We start from the raw sequence: 21,332 nt of genomic DNA on the forward strand, positions 1-21,332 counted from the left end.
AGGGCTGGGGAGAAGTGGCAAGATCAACTTCCAGTAACAGAAGAATGAGATTCCTAAGAGCAAACCCACATTCAAAAGCCCTAGTCATTCATTTCTCAGTCGCCCACTCATCATGTTCTTATTTAAGTACCTGCGTCAGTCAAGTCCTGGGAATGCAAAGACAGGGTAGGAAGAGCTTCTCCTTGCTGATGGAAGTGGAATGGAAGCTCTGTGACCACCAACTGGAATGCACAGGAGCCAAGGAAGCACAGAGGAGGGCTTCTAACCAGCCCGGACTTGGGTGGGCCCCTGGGTGGGCTTCCTGAGGAAGTCAAGGGGCCCTTGAGGTTTGTGTGTCACAGATCTTTGTGCAGAAGACCTCCCAACTTCTATAGACGCCCCCGCCCAGAGGATCTCTGGCTCAGCATGGCCAGCCTCCTCGCTGTTCCTCTGTCTGTGACCTTCCCCCTGGGGCAGGGCACGTGCTGCTTCGGCACACCTGCTCCATCCTAGACCCACCAAGGCCCCTGCCTAGTCACCCGTCACAGACAAACGCTCCGGAGCTCCTGTGTACCTCATCCCCCTGCCCAGGTACTGCTTTTCCAAAGTCTCTGGGCTTCTTGGAGATGCGGAGCCCCTCCACACAGACACAGGTCTCACGCACACAGATTCTCAGCCTGCAGACCACTTCACCCCACACTCCTGTGCTGACACAGACACATCTCAAGAGGTCTGGAATCCAGCACAGAAGTATTCCCCTGATCAAGATTTAAAACTTGCTTATTCTCAGGCCCGTCTTCAAAGCAAACCCTCTGTGGTTGTGGGGTTTGGCTTTTTTGTTCAGCCAGCCCGCAAGGAGAGGCCCAGACTGTCACACTAACTCAGCTGGGGCCTGGGAGGCGGAGAGGGAACGGCTGGACTGGAGCCTGGTGGCCATATTTTCCAACCTCTCTGCCCCCCAAACCACCATGTCACCCAGAGAAAGGGTGTCTGCCCATGCCCAGCTATGGAAGGGCTGGGCAAATCCACAGCCTGCATCACGCCAGAGCCCTGGGAGGCCTAGGGAGGGCTCAGGGACCAGACAGGTAACATGGGATAGGTGGCATTCTCTTCCTCCAGCCCCGTCTCAACAGAGGCTCCAGAAAGCCCCAGAAGCAATGGTGGACCTGCTCTCCATCCCCACCCCAACCCCCTGCCCCCAAGGTGACAGCTAAAGTGGGAGCTAAAAAAGGAAAAAAAACACACACACAAAGCTGAGATTTGGATTAAAATCTAGTCTGTCTTTCCTCATCTTTTTGAAGACAGTCAACTATGTGATATATGACCGGAGTCTTGCTGACGAGTCGGCATGATCATCCCCTGCATTAAGCGCTGGGCTGTGCCGCCTACTTACCAGAGCAGAGGGGTCAGACCCCGTTGGGAGGCGGAGCTCTGTGCCCACGCCCACGCCACGTTCTTCTCCCATGCTCTCCCTCACAACTGGCTATCAGAGTCATTCCTAGTTGCTGTTAACCTCGCTGCCTCGGGCCATCACCCTCTGTCCCTGTACAACTTCAACGTTAGTGTGAACAGAGAAAATGAGCTTTGAGGCACCTGAGTGAGGAGCTCTGCTCAGACTAAGTGACTCTTGCTCCAGTACAAAGTCTGATGTCAATTTCAACCCCAAATCTAAGGTCTTTTTTGTTTCTATTCTGGCTCCCAGATTCATGCTCTGAATTGGTTGAGTTTGTTCAATAACCAGGATAAAAGAAACCCATGACTAACGTATCTTTTGGCACCTCCTGAGGGGACACCCTGCAGGGTACCCTGGCATTGGTCTAGGTCATGGCCCCACAAGGCTAGGATGCAGGAGCACCCCCTGTCCTCAGCCAGTGTGGGGGTTCAGAAGGCTCTGAACTGCCTCTGCCCCTTGTGTGCGTGCTAAATCACTTTAGTTGTGTATGACTCTGTGCAAGCCTATGAATTGTAGACAGCCAGACTCCTCTGTTCATGGGATTCTCCAGGCAAGAATACTGGTGTGGGTGGTCATGCCATCCTCCAGGGGGATCTCCCTGACCCAGGGATCAAACTTGAATCTCTTATATCTCCTGCACTGGCAGTCAGGTTCTTTACCACTAGCGCCATCCTTAGCATCTTTCAAATATAGCATCTCGCAGGGCCAAAGGAGAACTGACTTCTTTCAGGAAACCTTTCCAACCCGCTGGTCCCCACTAATCTCTCAGCAGAGTCTCAAGTGCTAGGGTGGTTCTCCAGCAAGCCTGTCAAAGTCTCCCCCCATCCCCCCACACAGGGAGACACTATTTGTGGCTCCCCCACAGTGCACGGTACTCGTTGGCCCAGCCTGCTCATTGAGAAAACCCTCAAACTGCCAGAGGTACAGGATCAGTTCTGAGCGTGTATTTCACAAAACCATGGAGTTTCAGAAGCAAAGGGGGCTCAGAGATGAACAAAAGTAAGCCCTTCAACTAGTCCCAGTCTCCAGACCAGATCATCTCAAGGGAAGGAGGGAGGCAAGAAAAACCAAGTTGGTGAGAAACATGCCGCCTCTCTTATCACCATCACAGTCAGAGACAAGAGGCAGTAACCCGGCTGAACAATCCTCATGCAGAAACCCTGTAATACAGGCAGGTGGAGCCTGATTCCAGACTGATTGTGCACAGGGCCCCACCAAAACCTCATGGCAAGGAGCACTTTCCCAAGACATAGAGCTCTGAGCTCAATAATTACTGCATTTTAATACACCCTCCCAAGTCACTACCCAGGGAAATACCTGTCTTTACAGACTGCAAATATGTGGGGAAAATAGCCCATAGATACACATAGCTCATACAGAAATTCACTGGCGACCTGCACATAAAGACACAGTAGAGGGCTTCGTGGCTCAGGGGTAAAGATTCCGCCTGCCAATGCAGAAGACAGGGTTTTGATCCCTGGTTCAGGAAGATCTCACAGCACAACTATAGAGCCCAGGAGCCACAACTACTGAGTCACATGCCACAACTACTAAAGTCTTGCTCCCCAGAGCCTGTGCTCTGCAACACGAGAAGCCACTGCAATGAGAAGCCTGCACGCCGCAATTAGAGAAAAGCCCGTGCAGCAACGAAGAACCAGCCACAAATTAAATAAATAATTTAAAAAGAAGAAAGCAAGTACAGGAATCCCAAATGGGCCTAGGAAGGGACAACATAGACGATGGAACACCCATGATCAGGACCAGAAATAGCTGATATCGTTCCCAATGGGAAAGTAACCCCCCAACACTACTTGGTCCAAACTTGAGCTCGTGGACAAGACAGGGCAGCGATGGGTCAGCACAGACGTCTGAGGGAATTCAGCATCCACAGTGGAATCTGCAACTCACCCCTGCCTTACTGGCCTATTTTCTTTTCAGGACAGAGAACTTGGAATGTGAAATGCTGCATCTAATCAGCCATAAAACATCTTCCAGTGTCAGTAATAACCATCATACAAGTGCCATGGCAATGGAGAAGAGAGCTCCACCTACGTGCTACATTTCTAAAATACCAACAGAAGCACCTCTGAATACAGTTCAAATTTTAGTTCATAAAACTCTGAAAGACATGCCTTCAAAGAATAAATTCTGAAAAACAAAAACAAATCCATGTCCTATCTATAGCTCTGCAGCCTCCACATGCTCTCTGATAGGGGGAGAAGAATGCACACTGCAAATGGTGTGGGCTTGGGACCCAGATAGCATGACCCTTGACTCTTCCATTAATTCTCTGGCCTTGAACAAATTAACTCATTTCTCCACACCCCAGATTCTTCATCTGTAAGCTGAGACTATAACACCACAAGACAATCTTGCTATAACATGGTATGCGTGTGTGCTAAGTTGCTCAGTTGTGTCTGACTCTTTGAGACCCTATGGACAGCAGCCCTTCAGGCTCCTCTGTCCATGGGATCCTCCAGGCAAGAATGCTGGAGTGGGTTGCCATGCCCTCCTCCAGGGGATCTTCCCAACACTGGGGTCAAACCCACATCTCTTACGTCTCCTGAACTGGCAGGCCGGTTCTTTACCACTGGTGCCACCTGGGAAGCCTCTATAACATGCTCAATTGTATAAAATGTATGACTAAAACGTTAATGAAGTGACGTGTGCAAGCCCAGTGCAGGCAGCTGATCATAAATTCTAGTGACAGATTGTGAGGTCCAAACATACAGGTCTGAGCTGGGACTGGAGTCACCCATGGTAAATTGTCTCATAAGCATAAATGTCAATGGGGACAATTCCAAAGTTAATGACTTCCTAAGACTTCAACAGTTGGCACTAAGGTCAGGAAAAATGTTGGAGACTCAGAGTCTGCCCTCCACTTTCCTATTTCCCAAGAAGAAGTTGCCTGCCTGGTTTAGGTTTGTTTTAAAGATTAAATGAGATAATAAACTTTAAGGTCCTGACCCAAAGCAAATGGCTTATTAACGGTAGCATTGTCCATGTTTATTGTGGGGGCCAATCTGTCCCCTGTGTGCACCAGTATGACCCTTCCCATCAAGGGCCAACAGGTGGGTACCATGAGGACCGGTCCCCTCTGTACTGTTTTCCTTAGGGACTCACTATATATAAAGTCAGGCTATTCTCTGTTTTTATGCAGTATTTGCTGCCAAATCTCTGCTTTCTGAAAAATCAAAACTATAGCTTCAGGGAGGCATCCTGGTATACAACGTAGACCACGCACTGCCTTGGAGTCAGAGGGCCCGGAATCCAGCTCTGATCCTGTTGCTCCGTAAACTGTGTAAGTCATTTTTCCTTTTTTGGCCTGTTTACTGGCTGATGACGGAGAAAGAATACCAACTACTGCACTTGGTTATTGAGAAGAGCAAATGAAAAACTGCCAGTGAAAGCATCTACAAACTATAAAGGATTATATGAACATAAAGCATTATCATATTACTAAGGAATATGAGTATCTTGTAACAAGGGATAGGGTTGGTTGTTGGCTAAAATATTCACCCCATTCCCGGACATAAAAAGCATGACTCAATCTCTACTTACATCAAATCACAACATTTTAGAAATGAAGAGAGTTTTAGTGTTCACCCACCCAATCATAGACTCAAGAATAGAAGAAATCAGAGTCCATCTTGTCCCAACTTCCAATTCAAGCATAAGCTCTTTAAAACACCCCAGAAATCATTCAGCCTATGCTTGATAAGAAAATGTATTCTCACTCTGTACTAAAATGACCTTATTTTAAGTTCTACCCACTGGTCCACCCCCACCCACGACTTCCTTCCACACCCAAGGCCCTCTTTCTTGTAAATGTCCAACAAATACTAGAAGAAAACAATTGTGGACATAAATCTCCTCCCTTTTAACCTTCCTATTTTGCAGATAAGGGCTCTGAGACATAAAAAAAGCATTGCCCCCCGCACCCCCCCACACCCAGTACAGAACTATCTATTTCCTGTTCATTCACTTTTCCTTGGATTTGACCGGGACTTCCGCAATTAATCTTGTTTTTGTTCAGTCCCTCAGTTGTGCCTAATTCTTTGTGACCCCATGGACTGCAGCACGCCAGGCTTCCCTGTCCTTCACCATCTCCTGGAGTTTTTCAAACTCACGTCCATTGAGTCAATGATGCCATCCAACCATCTCATCCTCTGTAGTCCCCTTTTCCTCCTGCCTTCAATCTTTCCCATCATCAGGGTCTTTTCCGATAAGTTGGTTCTTGGCATCGGCTGGCCAAAGTACTGCAGCTTCAGCTTCAGCATCAGTCCTTCCAATGAATATTCAGGGTCGATTTCCTTTAGGATGGACTCGTTTGATCTCCTTAATCTAGCTTATGCTATTAAAATCAGAAACATAAAGGCTTTAGAGCTCACTCATCAGAGGCACACTTTGCAGCTTTATCTTCTCCCAGAGCAAAGAGAAAGGGTCAGGTGGGGAAGCCTTGCTCTGGTTTTAGCCACCTCTTTTCAAATGTTAATTGCTTCCTTTAGCTTGTCAACAAAAACAGCTTTCCCAATGTGTGAAAAACAAGAAAGCATTTCTTACATGCTATTGCCCCCCACAAACGCTAGCTTCGTTGTTGATAATGTGGTGCTGGAGAAGACTCTTGAGAGTCCCTTGGACAGCAAGGAGATCAAACCAGTCAATGACTCAATGGATGTGAATTTGAGCAAACTCCAGGAGATAGTGAAGGACAGGGGAGCTTGATGTGCTGCAGTCCATGGGGTCACAAAGAGTCGGACACAACTTAGCGACTGAACAGCAACAACAGAAAAACCCCACTAACAGGAAGGCATTGGAGAGAGAGTGTTCTGACCACAGAGTGAAATCCCCAAAGCCCCCTTTCAGGGTCAATTTTCATTATCCTGCCAGCCAACTATAAACACTGACATTCAGAAAGATCTTAATGACCAGCCTTCACAACTCCCTCCACAGGCAAGTATTAATAGAAATTACGAACACCCACTACGTCCCAGCTTCTGGGATGGATGTGAATGACCCCGCATGGGGCTCACAATCCCATCGATGATGACAACCACCTGAACAGGTAAGTACACAGAGTGACCCGGGGCTGAGACACAGCGTTGGAGTGGAGGTGAAGATCCACAGAGAAGGCAGAGCCGAGTCTTTGAGCTGAGTCTTAAAAGATGAATGATGGTCAAACCTTGTGGATAACAGGCTGTTAAGTCAATTCCAGGTGGAGAAAGCACCACAGGCAGAAACAGACTGGTGTTCAACAATCCTCCTAAGTGGCTATGACAAGAGCAATGGGGTTGCAGGGGAAGAGCACCAAGGACTGCAGGCAGCTGCCGAAGCCAGGAGGAGCAAGGGAGGCCTCTTTTTGGGTGCAGAGAAAACATGGCCCTGCCAACACCTCGATTTTGGATTTCTAATCTCCAGAACTCAGAGGAAATTGTTTCAAGCCACTCAGTTTGTGGTCCTCGGTGGCTCAATGATAAAAGAATCAACCGGCAATGCAGAAGCTGTAGGAGATGCAGGTTCGATCCCTGGGTGGGGAAGAGCCCCTGGAGGAAGGCAAGGCAACCCACTCCAGTGTTCTTGCCTGGAGAATCCCATGGACACAGAAGCCTGGTGGGCTACAGTCCATAGGGTCACAAAGAGTTGGATATGACTGAAATGACTTAGCACACATGCACGCCAGCCACCATGCAAGTGAATACACTTCTGTGTAGTACAGAAGGAGGGAGGCAGGTAGAGGGCAAGGCTGGGCTAAGGTTAACGGTGGCTGAAGCTCTGGACGAATGGCAAAGGAGAGAGGGTGAGCAGAGAGGTCGGTAGGGACACGGGTAGTAGCGAGGGTGAGCCGCAGTGAAGACCCAGAGGATGCAGCCAGTAAAAGGGGCCTGGGTACCACAGCCACCCCAGCTCCTGCTCCTTACCCAGTAGATGCATTTTAGGTTGGAATCAGGTCTTTGAGCAAACTCTAAAATGAAGGATCCACAATGAAAATTGATTCAGTTCTTTGGGAAAATCCCACCCTGGGAGAGAAACGGATGACCTTGATTTGACCTGATTGCTACTTCTTCCCAGGACAGTGAACAAGGCGACAGCTTCCTGGATATGTGGGTGTCACTGGACTTGGGAGGTAAACTGACTTCCATGTGACCGACGGTCAGGAGTGTTTGCAGTAATGCTGGGACTCATTTATGTGAGTCCCAGAGATGCAAATATAATTACCCCTGAACGCTGCTGCCACCTCCTCTGCTGAGAACTGGACACACAAGTGTTTATACCTCCTGGCCCTCCTGCCCTTTAATTAGAAGGCTTGTCCTACAGTGGCACTGGGGCCGGTAGCCTACACAAGTCCCACGTAGATAACAGGCAATGACCACCTTGGAACCTGAGAAGAGGGAGCAGCAAAAACTGGAATCTGCTTGTGCTCACAGACAGGTCTGGGTTAGGATGCAGGAAGATGTGGGAGAAAGGCAGGATTTTCTGGGACCTTGTCATGACAGAGCAGGGGGGACACACATGGCTGCTTGAGATCTCGAAGTGAGGCCCATCATGAGACGGGACAGTGGTCAGCATCCCTGTCCTGCTGGTGAGGTCCGAGGAGGCCCTTCCCTAGGCCACATGGATTCTCCGGTGACCCAGGCCTGCTAGAAGCTCAGCTTCAGTGACCACGTTCTCTGAATCGAGATCCGCAAACTGGCAGGTGTCCCTGGATGAGGCTTTGAGCACCAGCTGCAGACAAGCCCTGCAGGGGATCCCGCTGAAAGACAGCAAACTGCAAGCAGAAGCCAGGATAGCTATTTCTGGGAGGAAGAAGGTGAAATGAACATGCAATCTGGAGGGCACTCAGGGCACTGCGGGCCCTTTCCTGTCCCTGTTAAGGGAAGCACACTAACTGAAACTGCCCACCCTGGCCAAGGACCTCAGTAACCATGTGTGTGAGTTATTGTACAACAGGAGATCGTGGTAAGGAACACAGAACTAATAAGCCACCACCAACCGGAAGAGTTCAGGAAAGGTCAAAAGGAGATACCACGTGTCAACCACCTCCCAGAATCCTTCTCGCTGGACTCCACCTTGGCTGAGCAATGGATAAGCCACCAGGAAGGACCCTCAGTCAGGATGACTGGCCAAAGAAAACCCGAAAACTAATCCCATCACCATAAAACCGAGACCGCGAGCCACGTGGCAGAGCAGTTCTGGTCTCCCCCACCCTACTGCTCTCCACTCGGGTGCCCATCCCCAATAAAGCCTCTTGCTTTGTCAGCTTGTGTCTCCGTGGACAATTCATTTCTGAGTGTTAGACAAGAGTCCATTCTTGGGCCCTAGAAGGGGTCACCCCTTCCTGTAACATCCTCTTTTTAGTTTCTGCTAAGAAAGTGTAATCTGGGAAATATCCTCTCTAATAAAACAAGCAAAGCCACAGACAGCCAGCTCAGAGATCACACTGTCAGCACTGGGAGGAGCCATGAGCACAGAAGTGGCTGAGAGCTTCATACAACACCCCGGTCCTCCTAGTCACAGGAACTAAACAACCAGATGCATGGCATGCCTCTAAGCTGGAACACGGCAATCACCGGGAGGTTCGGAGCTAGCTGACACCGCTGATGAGCGAGTCCCCACCTAGGGGATGACCCAGTCACGGCTGACTGTCCCCAAACAGAAAGATGCTGGCAGACCCCCGCACCTGGGGGACCCACGAGCTGTGCTTCCCCTCAAGTGACAGGCTTGGCTATGGCCACATCTGCCCAGAGAGCCTGCAGCCCACTTCCAGGCCAGGGCACAAGCCCCAGCGCATTGTCACCTCTCACAAGGTCCAACCTGGGCTGCACCTGCCATGCCTGCGATGGGAATTCTGCCTTCCAAGCTTTAAACCACTGAGCTGAATCACACCAGATAAACATCAAAGACAGCCACCTGTTCTGGGTGCCTTGAAAAGCAGATTTAGATCAGGACTGAGGGCAGCTCCAGACCCACCCAGCATGCTCAGCTGGCCTACTCTTATCCAGCCTCACATCCCTTGACTCGGGTACCTCTGGCCCTAAGAAGAAGCGCAGGTGCCCACATGGAAAGATCTGGAGGCCAAGGGCAACAGGCCTAGCCTTTGGATCTCTACTTACAGAGATTAATCGAGGTCAATACAGAGCAGGACAGGGAAAGAGAGTCCTGTCCACTTGCCCTCGAGAGTTAGCAGAGCACACATACTGCACTAAATCACACCCATTGGTCTGTGGATGGGACGTGCAAAATGCTGGGCTGGCCGCGGGGCGAGTCCCTGGAAAACAGACCACACACCATTCCAGTGTGGACCCACCACCAGCCGCCCAGGGCCCCTGGGGAGATGGTGGAAACCAGGGTCACGTCCCGAGCTCCGATCTGTCCGCTCTGCCTCGGAGCAGGGCCTGTGGGCAGATGCCGTGCGAGGGCAGCCTTCCCAGCTGTGGCTGCTGCCAGCAGGCAGCTGAGCAAACACAGGCCCACAGTATCCAGCACCTTACACTCTCATTAAAGCCACTTTTAACAGGCACCATGGGGCCAAACCACAAACGGCAGCTCTGAGCCCACCTTCCAAATTCTCCCACAGCAGAGCAGAGACTGAGTAAAACCTGACATTCTGCTCTTCAGCTCTTACTCATTCTTATCCTTTGTTTCCTTAGGGAGTGGGGATGGGGACTACAACTATCTTTCCTGAAGAGCAGTTACACAAGAAGGTATATTTCTAAAAATGAGACTGCGTGCGAAGCCATGATCATAAAAAACATGAACCAAGACCTCTGGTGGTCATTTAAAAACATTTCCAACTTGAAAGGTGATGGAGCCAGGCTCTCGAGACAGCTGGTGCTGGTCTTAGACATGGAAGGGAGGGGTCCACAGCCCAGCACAACAACCAAGCCTCATCGGCAGTGTAATCACTGGTTTTGATATTATTTGACCCAGAATCACAGACGTAAGATTTCCAGTGGAGACAGATATACCCTGAAATAACCTTAACCTTCCCAGGAGACTCTCCCTTTCTCACCTCTAACTGGAAAGCCAAAGTGCCATGGAGAGAAACAAGGCCCCCTACTCAAGCTGAGAGGAAGCAGGCATGAGCTGGAGGACAACAGGAGCTTTGTTTCACGGGGTCAAGCTATGCTCACTGATCTGTGGTCTCCTGGGGCTTTGGGATCAAAGGTCAGCAGTATGGGGAATGTTTCCGTCCTTAGCTCAACCACCACAGATTGGGTGGCTTAAACAACAGAAACTACTTTTCCTACAGATCTGGAGCCTCAAAGTCAAGTTCAAGGTCTAGCCCATTCAGTTTCTGCTGAAGACTCTCCCTGGCTTGCAGACAGCTGCCTTCTCACTATGCTCTCATATGGTCTTTCCCCAGTTCGCATGCACCAGGAGAGAAAGCACACACATAAGATCTCTGGTGCTTCTTATAAGGACACTAATTTACAAGACCGATGACCTCCCTTAATCTTAGTTACTTCTTTAGAGGTCCTAACTCCAAATACAGCCAAACTGGGGTTTAGAGCTTCAACCTATGGATTTGTATGTGTGTTCAGCTACTCAGTTCTGTCCAATTCTTTAAGACCCTTGGGACTGTAGCCTGCCAGGCTCCTCTGCCCAGGTGATTTTTCAGGCACGAAAACTAGAGTGGGTTGCCATTTCCTCCTCCAGGGAATCTTCCCCACCTAGGGATCGAACCCGCATCTCCTGCATTGCAGGCGGATTCTTTACCACTGAGCCATCAAGAAAGTCCCTCAACCTATGGGTTTGGGGGTACACAATTCAGCCTATAACATTCCATCTCTGGTTCCTCCAAATTCATGTCCTTCTTGCATGCAAAGCACATAAGCACATGCATTCCATCCCCACAATTCCCAAACTCTTATATTATTCCAGCATCAACTCTAAGTGTAAAGCCCAAAATCTCATCTAATCAGATATGGATGGGACTTGAGGCAAAATTCCTCCCCAGCTGTGAACTGTGAAACCACACAAGTTACGCGTTTCCAAAATTTCACGGTGAATCAGGCACAAGAGAGACATTCCCATTCCAAAAAGACGAAACTGGAAAGAAGGAAGGGGTGAAAGGTCCTAAGCAAGTCCAAAACCTAGCAAGGTAAATTCCATCAGATCTTAACACTTGAGAATGATCCTCTTTAGCTTAATATTTTGTCCCTGGGGCCCACTGGGGTGGCCCATCACCCTCCTAAGGCTCTGCGGCCTGGCCCTGCCAATGGAACCAGGCCCACTGAAACCAAGGCAGGGGACCATCCTCTGAACCCAGTGAGGAAGCAGCCTTGCCCCTGAGCCTGTGGCAGGAGTGATGATCCTGAATCACCTTTGGAATCATTCTTCTCTTTTCCTGAAGGATAATGCATGTTCACAGCATTCCCTCATTTTACAACACTTTCTCTGTTTCCTTTAGTCTCAGTTGACAGTGTTTCTACTGGTGTAATCCCATCTTTATTCCTGGCTTCTGATGAGAGGACCGATTCCATCCCTGGTTCACACCTATGCTAATCTCCTTATCAAACGGCTGTCAGTCACCTGTTGGTGTTCTCTTTAGTACATGCTTCCTCATTTTTTTGCAATATGGATAAGCTGAGAATTTTTCAAATCTTCAAGTTCTGGTTTCCTTTTGCTTAACAATTCCTTCTTCAATTCCTCTCTTTTCTTCATTTTAAAATAAAGAATAAGGAGGACTCAAGCTGTACCTTCCATAGTTTGCTTAGAAATCTCTTCGGCTAAAAACTCCAATTTCATTGCTTGCAAGTTCTACCTTCCACAAAACACTAGAACAGAAACATAATCCCACAACGTTCTTTGCCATTTTACTACAGAGATCACCTTTTCTTCATTGTTCAAATACATGTTCCTTGTTTTCTCATTTATAGCTATGAATTTTGGAGGGAACATATTCATTCTATAATAGTTCTAACACCATGCACAATCATAAATATCCACTGTTTGAAAATCAATCCAAGAATCATTTCTTCTCATGCATGAGTAGTTCTGTGAGCAGTAACCAGACCTTTGATTAAAAGGTCCACGGTCAATGCCAATTTATAAGGTACTCTTAGTCTCAATGACATTGAGTTAAAAAAAAAACCGGCTGGCTGGATTAGGTACAATGGCGCTTCAGCAATCTGAATATCTCACACAACGGGTCACTGTGAACAGACAAGCTTCCCAGAAGACCAAGATGAGAGTTAACTCTGCTTTTGTGGCTTCTGTGTCTTTCTCCTTGCTTATGACTATCAGCTATCACCCTCCACTGATGTTCACATGATGACGGTATAGCAGCTCTTTCTCTGACATAAAATATGTTACTTCTGGACTCTGGGAGGAATTGAAGTCAATAATTAAATTTTTTTAGAACTATAAGTATATGCAGGCTCTGAAAATGAGAGCCTGAGGTTGTCTTGGGAGCCTGCCACACCATGGACCCTAATGAACCAACCCTTCCAAAAGTCCCTAACTTGTGCAGTGCTGGCTTCTGAAATCTGGGCTGGGGCTTTGACTTGCTCTAAGAAGCGAATGCAACGCAAGGTACTGGCTGAGTTGCAGGCCTAAGCCTTCACAGGCCTGAGAACTTCTGCTTAGGAGCCCTGAGACGCTGTAGTACACTAATGAAGAATCTACCCCCCAGAGCGGGAAGAAGAGAACCACAGAATAACCTGGACAAGAGAGCAGCCCGATCCCAGTTGACTCACCACATTACCGCAATCACACAGGGACCATCAGCCAGACCAGCCAAAAAACTGCCCAGCTGAGCCCTGCCCACAGAACTATGAGAAATAAAAAGTAATGTTGCCTAAACTAGTAAGTTTTGGGGTAGTTTTAACAGCAACAGATAAAAGAGGTGTTCTTTGGGACATGTGGCAAACAGAAAGTTAAAAAGGTTTGACCAGACAAAGGCTCATACCTACTTACTACTGTGGTAATAAGACAGAGGTTTGTTTGCTGACTGCTTGAAAGAAAGAACCCATAGGGCTAAGGACCGACTGCAGAGTGGGAGCCAGCCATCTCTGACAGTGCTCTTCATCCCCTCCTGTCCAGCCCGGAAGCTATGATTTAAATGAGATAGAATACTGTGTATAAAAATAGCTAGCACTCAGCTTGGCTCACAGTAAGCACTCAAAAAATGTTTAAAAATTTCACTCATGCATTCTTAAAGCAGCGAACATGAACACATATGCTCCTGGGCACCATGGTGAAATGGTTAAGATCATCCTGGAACCAGCCTGGCCTCAAACCCTACCTCCCACAATTACAAACTGTATGGCCATAGACCACCTACGTAACCCCTCCAAGCCTCAGTTTCCTCATCTGAAAATGAGGAAGACATGCCTGCCTTGCAGGACTGCTGTGACGATTAAATGATTTACATGTTCAGGGTTTAGAAGGTGCCTAGCACATGGCAAGGACTATGTCACTGCTAACTGGTAAGGTTTCCATTGCTGTTGCTTTGTTCTGCCACTTGGATTCAGTCAGTCAATTCTACTAGCGGCTATGCTCTAATAGTCACAGTATTTACCTTTAAAGATTTCAAAACTGAGAAATCATTAAACGTCATTTCAAGTCTCTTTTCTCCTGGGTTTCTCCCCATATATAGTCAGATCAAAATCTCGTAACTGGGGACTTCCCTGGTGGTCCAGTGGCTAAGACTTCATGCTCCCAATACAGGGGGCCCAGCTTCTACCCCTGGTCAGAGAACCAGATCCCACACGCCAAAACTAAGAGTTCGAATGCCATGACTAAGAAAAATTCTGCCCGCCACAACTAAGGATCCTGCATGCCACAATGAAGATCAAAGATTCCTCGTGCCACAGTTAAGACCTGGCACAGTCAAATAAATATTTTACAAATTCTTAAAAAAAAAAAAAAATAGTGTTTGGTGAAATCCTGGAAAAGTTAGCAACTCACTGTGAGAATGTGGCCAGGAAAACATGTGAAGCATGTGTGTAGAATTACAACGTGCTGAAACCCCAGGATGCTGTAGAGAACACAGGGATGGGGTGTGATGCACAGGAAGATGCTGGTTCCTTGAGCCTCAAGTATGGCCCTAACCTAGGGCTTGGGGCCCTCAACTATAAAAGGGTGACACCCCCACAGCACCTGCCCCCATCCCAATGGCAGCAAGGAGGGGAAAGGGAGACATCTGAAAAGCCCTGTTAACCCCTGCAGCACTGAGCAAAGGTTAAAGTATCTTAATCTACTTTAGTATTTCACTTTGCACAACAGGAACCTTTTCCGTTTCTGAAAGGTTTCAAATAAGCCCCCAAAAGCCATTCCAGCCAACAAGCAAGGCTCCTAAAAGTAACTTTTATGACAGCGAAGGAGACACAGATTTTCTTTAAGACACTAAAGAGGAGGTATTCTGACTGTTTTCAAAAATACCTCAGCTGACTCTACAAAATCGCCTGAAAAGAAAGCAACAAAAGAATTTGCCATCACTGCACCTCAGCCCAACAGGCGGAACTGGGGGAGGAACTTACATAACAGAAGGTGGACCATCCTGATTCCTGATTTTGATGACCTGCTATTCTGCTCCTATTCTGCTCCCCGGGACCTGCTCTTTGTCTATGCCAATTCCCCTTTCCCTCCTGTCTTTTTCTACACTTCGAAAGAGCTCAGAAGTTCTATTTCTGGCCCAGTGACTCTTCCAGCCACTGCTGGGTGTGAACCAGATTTAGCCCAAGGCTCGGCAGGTGACAGGCCCACTCAGGCCAGCAGGGAGAGATGGACGCCAAATCTGTCCCAGATCTCACAGCCTGACTGTCTCATGAGCCCACCTGAGGGCTCTGTGAGTGAAGACGCCTCTCCTTCCTTGGCCATCTTTCTGCCCCACAACCAGGGTCTCCACACAAGGGACAAGGGGCTCCTTATGAAAGCAGGGGAGGAGGAAAACCAATGGTCCTGAGAAGGAGTCTGAAGGAAGATACGGGGCCAGTCCCAGGCCACCTTCTGTCCCCGGGGGAGCTGGGGAAAGAGGCTTCAAGATTAGCCAGTATGGACCAAGCAGCTGCCAGTCATGGTGAGGACAACCCTGAGGCGTCTATGATAAGCCCTTGGCCACACAGAACACCCAGCCCTGCCTCCCGGGTGCAGGTCACCTCTGGCCGGTGACCCACATGGTAAGGAACCAGCATCACCCACAACTGTCTGAACATACCACGGCACGCATCCTGGGGCCGTTTTGTGTCCCCTCCCCGCTCCTGGCCCAGCATGCAGAGCAAGCAGTGTTGAAGCATGGAAGCCCCTGGAGGGAGTCAGTTCCACTGCATGGACGACTTAAAGTGAGAAGTCGCCCTTCCCTTTTCCACCTCTGCAGGTGGGATTCACACAGCTACGGCCGAGCCAAAACTCAAAACTGTGGCAGGCTCGCTACGGGCCAGTGTCCTAGCTACTGACATTTACAGAGTTCCAGATGTCACTTATCTCTTTGCAACCAGAGCTGGATTTCTCTCCACCCTCCTGATTTGGGCCAAACCTGTCCATTCCTGAGACAGATGTGGGGTTGGGCTTTATTGCTGTGACTGTCTGAAGGGCCCTCATCCTCTTGGGTTCCCACCCATTCCAAGGCCTGTGTCAGCAACTGTCCACTGGTCTGTCTCCAAGGAGTTTTGGGACAAAGCTTGAGGCTGCGACCCTGTGCCTCTGGAGCTCTGCACATAGCAGACATTTAATACAAGCCTGCTGGTCATTCTCCAGTGTAAAATACGGGGGAAAATTCCTGTTTGAGATGAATAAGCAGCGGTGACTTACTTGCCTTCAGAGCCCCACGGGCACCTACAAAAGACTCAATACACCTGGCTCTGCAGTGCCAAGCATGGGAATCAGACACCGATTCCCTCCAAGGATTGGTCAAGGTGGCACAGTCCTTGACTGCTAAACCACCCAGCCCTTGGTTGGTATGAGCTGAGCCAGAGGAATGACAGATCCGTGCCAATACCGAGATGGTTTGGCAGTATAACTGACTCCAAACCAGAGTTAGGCGACCTCCCCCAGCCCCAGCCAAAACTATGACAAAGCCCATTGTTCTGATCCCCACTAAGGTGCCCTTGCCTTCTTGGCTGCTCTGCAGTATCACAGCAATGATAGCCACCATCAACAAAGCACATACCACATGCCAAGCAGATATACACATTGACATACATTGCCCGAGGAGGCAGGAGAGCCCTATGAGAAGACAATGTCAGACATCTCAGATTGTTCTCTCACCTGTAACCATCTGGGTGCCAACCATGTGCCATGCTCTAGGTCAGGCACTGGGGATGCAAAGAAGAATAAAATACAGCACCTGTCCTCAGGAGCCCACAGTTTGTGGAAGAAAACAAAAATAGGCCAGTGACACAAAGTGAGAAATGCTATAATGAGGACATTAACTCAGGCCTGGCTTCATGGGATCTGGTAGATTCTAAACAAAGCTAGCCATGTTCTTTTGTATAAATTACTTAAAATCCCTAAAGCCCTGTTGCCTCATCTGAAATATAGACAAGCTCTATGAAGACAATCTATATGATGTGCTTATCTCAAGGTAAATAAAAACAAAGCAGAACAAAATACTGAATACAATAAATAATGATGATTACTCTTTTAGTTAATAAACAAATAATTAGATTTCATGTATAGATTTCAAATATGACATCTTTAAGTATTTCTAGTTTCTTCTCATGTATACATTTCCAACTCTTACAAGTTTAGAGTCTCTAATCTACACCTGATTCTTTACTGGAAGGTCACTACGGTGACCATATAATTTATTGCCCAAATCAGGAAACCTCTGAGAGTAGGGGAGAAAGGAATGATTAATAATTCCACTGGGACAACACAGTAAACCAGATGTACCATTATGAACAAAACTGTTGATCACTCCATCACTCACAGGCTGATTTTGGGGGCAGGGTCAGCAGCCATCACTAAAGCTTCCTTTCTCCATCATTCTTAAGAGCTGCGAACAATTTTGGAAACAGGCCCAACAAAACTCCAACCTGGAAGACAGCCAGTCCCTGTGACATGCCATCCAGAATTCAGGAAAGTCAATGTACATGAATTTCCCCCTCCACACACACACATACACACACAGCTCCTCCCAAAACCTGAAGAAAAAAAAAGAGTCAGACCCTGGTCTTGCTCTTGGCACCTGGCAACATCCCCCACTTGTTGTAGACCTAACTGTCTTCTAGCGAAACAGCAGTGGTCCTTTCCGCCCCCGAAGAGCCCCCTCACCTCAGGTGTCCCAGGCTGTAGAAGCGGGACTCGCCGTCGGCCGAGCGGACCACCTGCAGTGTGAACATGGGTTGCAGCTGCCTGAGTTCGAGCAGGACGACGGCCAGATAGTGGATGAAGAGGAGCGCGTCCACGAGAGAGACAGCATATTGCACGATGCCCTGGTAATTTCGGTCCCGCGAGTCCAAAATGCGGACCCCGTAAAAAAGCCAATAGGAGACCACGAAGAGAAAGATGAGGACCAACAGGAGGGCACGGAACACGAAGATCCGTGGCATGTCAGCTCTCTGCTTGCGGAAAAACAGCGCCCAGGTCCCAATGAGCAGAATGAGGAGCTTGAACGCCACGGAGATGAAGAGTCCCTCGCAGATGGTGCCGCAAGGCTCCAGCTCGTCCCGCCACAAGATGGGGGGCAGCAGGATGAAGGCGATGGGGGTGAGGAAGACCAGGAGTCCGAGCACCGCAGCCACGGTGAGCCCCAGATAGCGCCTGCAGTCCAGCCCCACGCTGTCCTCCATGTCCTTGCTGATGCGGGCGATGTCCTCCTGTGAGATGCTATGCTCCGACGTGCCGGTGATGGCCGTGGTGGTCTCGCCCCAGTTGTCATCCTGATCGGGAGAGAACAGTGAGGACAGACGGCCACACGGCACGCTGTGTGTTAGAGCCACAAAGCCCACAGATGCACGGGGGACGGGAGGGCCCGCCTTCTTCAACCACAGTCCACACGTGTGGGCTTCCTGGGAAATGAAGCCTGATACACACATAGGCTTTCTGGGAAATGAAGGCTTAACTCTTCAAATAGAGGAATTTTTAAACTATGACAATTTTCCTTTAAGTTTGGCGAACTATACCATATATTTACCTTTTCCAACAGAGAAAACATAACTTGACCTGTTTGCGGGTGATTTATTACTACAACAGTGACTATCATCCACTGTGTTGGAATTCCTGAGAGGCTCAGTGATAGACAATCTGCTGTTAGAAAATCGTGTGCAAGTTCACCTACAGCCCAAGGAGAAAACCTTCTGCATCTCCTTCTTGATTCACGACTGGGCCATAAAGGCTTACAAAGTCCATCTCTCGGAAGTGGGGAGTAATAGTAGTCTCTAGCCTCTAGGAGCTCTGAGGAGTGAAGATCTTGCACAGGAGGGAACTTACATGGTTATGCACAAATCAAAGCCCACCTGTAGTTGGTAAACACATCTTTTTAAACCTCTATAATGTTTTTAAGACCCATTTAATAAGTATCAAGCACTCTCTGATATTTCTCATTGAATAAGCAAAACAGATTCAAATATCGATGGCCCAGACAGCTCAAAAATTCCTTCTTAAACATGAGTTCCTGTGACAAATTGAGCATCAAAGGTATAAAAATACTGAGATTAAGACTTCCCTGGTGGTCCAGTGGCTAAGACTCTATGCTCCCATTGCAGGAGGCCCAGGTTCGATCCCTGGTCAGGAAACTAGATCCCACATGCCACAACTAAAGATCATGCAGGCCGCGGCAAAGATGGAAGATCCGTGTGCTGCAACTAAGACCCAGCCAAATAAGTAAATAAATAAAAATAAACTTTACAAAATACCAAGATTACTAGAATGTGTGTCTTTTACTATCTTGCTTTCTCTTGCTTTTTAAAGTCTGTGATTATTTGGAGCAATTGTCTCCTCACTTAACATGATCCAGCTGTCAGGGTTTTAAACAGCTTTGCTATTTCTCTGGCAAAGACGACTCTGTTCCAAAGCAACGACAGAGCAAGAAGACGATGAAAAGCTACACTGGGTCCAAAGGGGTCTGCCTCAGAAATTTGTGTGTATGATTTAAGTTGGAAAAAACAGTCAGATGTGGTGGTAAGCTGGGTGAAATTAATGCATAAGATACCAATTTCAAAAAATCTAGTCTAAGTTAATAGCTGAATCGGTAAGCTAGAGATCTCACAGCTAAACAATAACCTCAAATCTAGCAACAATAAATAAATATGATTTAAATGCATAGGCTACAGAAAGAAACAGTAGTGGTGGCAATAAAGATCTGAACCTATGAACAAATAGTTCTTTGACTCAGAAAGTTACAAGTATCATGTACTAAGAAGTTGTTATTTAAGATAACAGCCAGAAGCAACCACTATTCTCTCATTGCTGGTGGAAGTACAAATGGTATAATCACTCTTGAAAACTGGTCTGGTAGTTTCATACAAATGTGACTTTACACTTAACTGGATAGCCCCAGTAATTCCACTTCCAGGTTTTTACCCCAAATAAATGAAAACATGTGTCCACAAAAAGATTTGTACAAGAATGTTCTTAATAGTTTTATTTTCATAATAGCCCAAAATGATGCAGCTCAAATGTCTATCCATAGGAAGAAGAATGGATAACGAATTGTGGTATATGCATACACTAGAACACTATTGCTGAAACACAGCAAAACATGGATAAATCTCAAAGTTATGATGCTGAGTGAAAAAAGGTCCAAAACAAAATATGATTCCAATTACATTAAATTCTAAAACAGGCAAAACTAATCTATAGCAATTGAATCAAAGCAAGGCTTGCCTTGGAGGGGGCTGGGGGCAGGGATTGACTGGGAAAACATGAGAACTTTCTAGAGTGATTGAAATATACATTTTAATAGCAGGGTGGGTAGGTTATATGGACTTATTCAGCTGTTACAACTTATTGAATTATACACTTAAGATCTGTTCATATCTCTGGGTAAATTTACTTCAATTCTGTAAAAAGAAAAAAATGACAAGCATGGGACGAAATGGCTACACATTCAAAGATGGACAACTTGCTTTAACCCAAGGTGAGTTTGTTGTTGCTTAGTTGCAACCCCATAGACTGCAGCCCACCAAGCTCCTCTGTCCATGGGATTTTCCAGGCAAGAACACTAGAGTGGGTTGCCATTTCCTTCTCCAGGGGATATTCCTAACCCAGGGATCAAACCTGCATCTCCTGCATTGCAGGTGAATTCTTTACCACTGAGCCACCTGGGAAGCCAACAGTTTAGTAAAATAAGTTATTTTGTTACACTCTTAGTGAAGACAAATATTGGATTCCGTGTTTTGCACTGGGCCTAATATTCAGTCGATGATCAGTACTGAAATAATGATCACTAGTGTTGTGGTTATATGGTTGACGTTGCTGATTTAGTTACTCATCCTTTTTCCTGCCAAAGAGTTGCTAACTAAATCCCCTGTCCATTTTAAGAATGTGTGCACACTTGTGCCCCAAAATGAAGATATCCAAGGTCTTCCCAAACTTGATGTTCTCAGAATAGAAAGGATCTCAGACCCTCTAACTCAATCCCCTAGATTTTCAATAAAGAAAATGAGGCCCAGAAAGGTTGGACATGCCCAAAGTCACATAGGTGCTGAGAAGTACAGCCTCCAAATGCCTATTTCAGTGCTTTTCCCTGATGTAAACACCAACAGCTTCCTAATGTAACTTCAGAGTAAGATGTAGACACGACAGATGAACTGCCTTCACAGTAGGCCACCAGCACCTGTGAATTCATCCAAGAAGAAACTGACCCCTGGAGCACTTAGGGGTGGTCCAATCTTAGGACCAGCCCAGTCCATTCCACCACTCCTCTGGCCCTCTGGCTCTCCATCCCTATATCTGTCCCAGAACAAAGGCAGGAAGTGCAACAGTCAGGACTAAAGTCATTTACCTATCACTG

General features: G+C 47.6%; 1 protein-coding gene across 3 annotated transcripts in view; it reads right to left on the reverse strand.

Moving 5' to 3' along the window:
* VANGL1 (VANGL planar cell polarity protein 1) overlaps positions 1-21,332 on the reverse strand; it is a 58,572-nt gene that overhangs the window by 16,671 nt on the left and 20,569 nt on the right. For all 3 annotated transcript variants that reach the window (XM_043459886.1, XM_043459901.1, XM_043459892.1), the window contains one exon: positions 17,651-18,258. In XM_043459886.1, coding sequence (XP_043315821.1) covers positions 17,651-18,258 — 608 coding nt within the window. The remainder of the gene's footprint in view (positions 1-17,650; positions 18,259-21,332) is intronic.

This window comes from Cervus canadensis, chromosome 2 (genome assembly GCF_019320065.1).
Source record: "Cervus canadensis isolate Bull #8, Minnesota chromosome 2, ASM1932006v1, whole genome shotgun sequence".
Taxonomy (NCBI): Eukaryota; Metazoa; Chordata; class Mammalia; order Artiodactyla; family Cervidae; genus Cervus; species Cervus canadensis.